We start from the raw sequence: 5,065 nt of genomic DNA, 5'->3' as shown, positions 1-5,065 counted from the left end.
CATAGTCGTCTCAAAGGTGCTTTTTTTTTCCAAAAGGCAACTGGACTGTTTTTTCCTTGAAGAAGAAGAAAAAGATGTTTCACTTCTCATCCAAGAAGCTTCAACAGTTGTAATTGCTCAACAGTGTCTATGAACATGTTCATGACTGCACACTGGGAAGGATGTTCCTCTTTCAACAAGAGCCACCAGTCCAGCATTAGGCGGTAAATACAATGTGAGCAATTGGCCTCTCAGATTGGGCCATGAAATTATTATGCTTTTCATAAAGGAAACTCTTCCCTTTAAATGGGAAAGGAAGCAAAAATATATTCCTATTGCTTTTGTAAATGGGATACCCTCTCTCTGTCTTGCTTAGTCAGCAGGTAGATACCCCATTTGTTAAAGAAGAATACTGATGAAGAAACCTTCCAAATTTTAACCTTAGTTTCAAATTTCAAATAATGTAGTATGTATGTATGTATTATGACATACAGATATAATCCTAAATTATTCCAATATCCTGCTTTTAGAAGAATTGACTTTTAAAAGCCCTGACACATGTTATTGCTAGACATTGTTGACCAAGCTAGTTCATGATGCACACACGAGTTTGGACAAAGAAGCTCAATTGCTTCGAATGCCATGTGCATTCAATATACTGCTTATAAATGCTTCCATTCTCTTTGTCAAAGGAAGGAAGGAAGGAAGGAAGGAAGGAAGGAAGGAAGGAAGGAAGGAAGGAAGGAAGGAAGGAAGGAAGTCAATCCATATTTTGGTTAGTAATGATTTGCAATCAGGATCTACTCTCTTGATTTTCCATCAATGTGGGTTTGTGGGTATCATTAAGCTCTTAGAATAGAGCTCAGTCATCCCACAAACATACAGGAGTTGTTCCTAAGCCAGGAGTCGAATGTATGGTATGTTACTGAATTTTAAATATGTTTCCAGAACATGATGAAGGACAGAGTTCAGTATTATCTGAAGAGCTGCCATTATCATTTTATTGCAATAATTCCATCAGCAGCCTTCTCTGATGCCAATTTAAATTCCATTTCACCCTGCAACATGGGAAACAAAAGGAGACCACCACCACCACCACCACCTCCTGATCATCATCATCATCGTCATCACCACCATCATCATCTAATTTATTTACTAGATTTTTTCATACAGGAGCTCAAGTGCTCCCCCATGGTTTTCAATCAATCAACCACAACCCTAAGAAAGAGGTTGGGTTGTTAGAGAAAATGGTCCAAAGTTATCAAATAAGCTTCCCTGGTTGAAGATAAACTAGAACTGGGAACCCATGCCCATTTTCAATCCTTTTAACCACTGTTCCCCGTTAACTCTCATCATCATGATATAATGATGCATATTAGAAAAAAAGATGTAATAAAATCTAATCTTTTTCTTTCCATATCTTCTTTTGCTTTTGCAATTATCTTTCCTGACTGGGGACCTGGAAATGGCCTCATAAGAATGTTTCCCAAAGGTATAATAAAAAGACACTGAATATTTCTTATGTGTTTCTTGGTACACCGCTGAAAGGAGAAGTAAGTGTTATTCATTGTTAGTCTGATTGCTTGCTTTTCTGAAGAGGAAAAAAGGTAATGGTGAACCTCTCCAGATGTTAACTTTTAGGTGTTACCTTTATTCCAGCTTGGAGGTCCTCTTAGCAACTGGAATGAACAGGTATGGGTTTCTATCACTTGGCTTCAGAAAGGGAATAGTTAATCAGAAGATACTGTAGGTGAGCAATGAACAACAGAGAGCTGCTAATTGATGTTAGAGGTCAGTTTAAGAGTTTTGAGGTCATTTTGTCAAATTAGTGAGAACAAATTAGACCTTGACTGGGTGTTACTGGATGGTTAAGTTTTCTTTCTACACTAGATTTCCTTGTTTCTTACATTTAGATCATATCTGTGCATACACTTTGGAATATTGCTGCTGCTTATGCTACTGATCTTCATTTTTAAGTTTCCAGACATCTCTGAAATATTAATGGAAGAGATTCAGGATGTGGCTGGATAATTCTCATTTACTTCATTTCATGTTTGGCAAAGGCAAATTACACAAGATTTGGATCTCTTCGGAAAAATGTGCTTCATCAGCTAAATATGAAATTCTTTGAAAGATTTTCCAGTTCTGTCCTACAAAATGGTATGGATTAATAAAGCAAAATTTGGGTGTAAAGGGAGTTGAGAATTTGCTCTCTGGTTCAGTGAAAGTTCTGGCTGTAGTCCCCAGTGAGGAAGCTACTAAAAATTGCAGAACTATGGTATCAAGAATCCACTGGATCACAGTAATTCAGACCTCTATAATCTAAGGGAAGAACCAGGAGGGTCAGCTAGTGAATAGATATTGAAACTGACATTACTTTTCTTTGTATCATATGACAAATTGGGCTGACTTTACTGGTTACTGGGAAAACATGCTGGAAATGGCAATAGTAAATAATTGTCTTTTATCTTTGTAAGGTCCTATCAACTTCATGAATGCCTCCAGAGTTACAGAATTCACCTTCTTGGGTCTTTCCAAATCTGGACCAACACAGTTTCTTCTATCTGTCCTGGTCACCATGTGCTATACTGGTATTCTGTTGGGAAACCTCCTCATTGTATCGATGGTGTATATAGATTCACACCTTCTAAGGTCACCCATGTATTTTTTCTTAGCTAATTTGTCCATCCTTGATACTGCTTTGAGTTCAGTGGTTGTTCCCAAGCTGGCAACAGACTTGATCACCCAAAGCAGGACTATCTCATTTAGAGGCTGTATGTCCCAGATCTTTTTCTTACACTTCTTTGGAGGTTCAGAGATGCTCCTCCTAACTCTCATGGCGTATGATCGCTATGTGGCCATTTGCCATCCACTGACATACACAACCATGATGAACCGGCCACGCTGCATTAGACTGATGTGCTTCTGTTGGTTTGGAGGCCTCCTCCACTCTTCTAGCCAGTTGTTCCTGATCTTACGGCTGCCATTCTGTGGGCCAAATGAAGTGGACAATTTCTTTTGTGATGTTCCACAGGTAGTCAAACTAGCTTGCGTTGACACCCGTGTCACTGAGATACTCATGGTGGCCAATAGCGGCCTGCTCTCCCTGGTTTGTTTCATCATCTTGCTGATCTCCTATGGCATCATCCTGAGCACCTTTCAAGGTCGCTTCAAGGAGAGTGGAAGGAAGGCTCTGTACACCTGCAGCTCTCACCTGACAGTGGTCAGCCTTTTCTTCCTACCTTGCCTCTTTGTGTACCTTGTCCCCATCTTCAGCGCCAGTCTGGACAAGGTGTCTTCCGTATTTTATACCACAATAACACCTTTCCTTAATCCTATGATATATTCTCTAAGAAATCAGGAAATGAAAGAGGCAATGAGACGGGCGAAGAACAAATGCATTTTTCCCCATTGGTCTTAGAAGAATTGGAAACTATGAGTAGATGCCTCAAAAATCTTTGTGATTTTAGAGATCAGCTTTTTTGGAATAATTCTTGTTACTACTAAAGGAGTAATTGCAGATCTGTTCAACATACAAGTCCAAGTCACCATGTATGGTCATTCAAGTCCCCCAAATAGAAGAGGGTGATCTTTTTCAGAGCCAATGTATGTTTGTTTGTTTAGAAAATTTACATCGCTACTCATGTTACATATGAAAAACAGGGAGCTAATGATGAGGTCAATTCAATAAAACCTCTCCTGATCAATCAAAAACAGTAAAAAAATTAGCATAATATAATAATCAAGGCATTGTATACCAAACTCAACAACAAACAGCACACATACATATATTCTGCAAGTAAATAGCTATTTGGAAGATCAGGTTTGCAGGTCAATGTGCACCCAAGGCTGAAGTCAAATGTTTTCTCATCAGTCTCTCTCCCAACAAACTAACCCAAATGGAAGAATTTGATTCCAATGTTTTGGGTCCACCAATTTTGGGGTCATCTCAATATCACTGGTCATAAGCTTTGGTCAGTAGAGGAGAATGTAAACTGAAGCATCGTGCTCTTCCTTTTCTTTATGGGACAGATTTCCAAAAACTAAATCTCAGAAATGCAAAGTCATAAGTATTTTCTGCATTATCCTTACATGTTTATCCAGAATGTTTTCACATATTTGCAGGACCACTACATATGATAGCATTTACCTGGATTTTGATTACATTTCCAACACTTGTTAGAGGTCCCTCTATATATTTAGCTAATCTATCTGGAGTCACATATCAATGAAACGTCATTTTATTTAAAAAAATTCTTCAAAACTATAATTCAAAGTAAATTTTAATCCATTTGTCCATACATTCTCCTATTTGTCTAGTGCTATATTATGCCCCCCCCCAATTGCTTATTTTACCATACAGTCTTTTACATATTCATCTTCCAGGTTCATCTTAAGTAACATTTTATATACTATAGCAATCAATTGGTCATCTCCAGAACATGAATGGACATCCAATTCAGTTTTAACTCCTGTTTAACTTTCTTGTTAAATAAGGATGAGAAAGTTTATAACTATTTGCAGACCTATTATGTAAAGGGAGGAGAATTTCTCATGGGTTTTTTTTTCAGCATCCAGCCAGGGTGGAATTTTTTTTTTATGTTTATTGTTGGCTGTTTGGGACATTTTTTCCCTTTTTCCCTTTGTTGTTGTTACTGTTGTATGTATATTTTTTTCTGTTTTGTATTTTATTCCCATTGATAAAACACAATAAATGTAATAATAAAATAAAAAATAAATACAAAGTCATGTGCTGCATTTGTACAATAGGCTAACTTAATGCTGAAGTATTTTTGATCCATTTTCATGCTGAATCAAAAACCCATCAGTAAAGTTGTGCTTCCTAATAAATTAAACCAACAAATTTAAGCAAAGTTGGGATATACAGTATACTTTCTTAATACACCCCCCAGTGTATAACCCTTTTTAATGACGTTGTGCAAATCCAAAAGCTCACAACTATAACAGAATGACAGAATTGGAAGGGACCTTGGAGGTCTTCTAGTCCAACCCCCTGCTCAAGCAGGAGACTTTGTACCATTCCAGACAAGTGGCTGTCCAATCTCTTCTTAAAAGCCTCCAGTGA

The 5,065-nt window shown here is 37.7% G+C and overlaps 1 protein-coding gene across 3 annotated transcripts; it reads left to right on the top strand.

Moving 5' to 3' along the window:
* The first annotated feature begins 1,541 nt into the window (after positions 1-1,541).
* LOC120311001 (olfactory receptor 4Q3-like) lies at positions 1,542-4,646 on the top strand. Of its 3 annotated transcripts, none has more exons than XM_039350070.1 (3): positions 1,555-1,671; positions 1,893-2,139; positions 2,457-4,646. In XM_039350070.1, exons 2-3 carry the CDS (start codon positions 2,097-2,099, stop codon positions 3,398-3,400), a joined length of 987 nt encoding a protein of 328 aa, XP_039206004.1. In that variant the 5' UTR covers positions 1,555-1,671; positions 1,893-2,096; the 3' UTR covers positions 3,401-4,646. The 3 variants fall into 3 exon arrangements, with proteins under 3 accessions (XP_039206006.1, XP_039206004.1, XP_039206005.1); XM_039350071.1 differs by having other exon boundaries at positions 1,566-1,671; positions 1,957-2,139; XM_039350072.1 differs by lacking the exon at positions 1,893-2,139 and having other exon boundaries at positions 1,542-1,671.
* The last annotated feature ends 419 nt before the right edge of the window (positions 4,647-5,065 follow it).

The sequence above is a fragment of the Crotalus tigris genome, unplaced genomic scaffold (assembly GCF_016545835.1).
Source record: "Crotalus tigris isolate CLP2741 ecotype Arizona unplaced genomic scaffold, ASM1654583v1 scf7180000018306.2785112, whole genome shotgun sequence".
NCBI lineage: Eukaryota > Metazoa > Chordata > Lepidosauria > Squamata > Viperidae > Crotalus > Crotalus tigris.
This window is presented reverse-complemented; position numbering and strand designations above follow the sequence as displayed.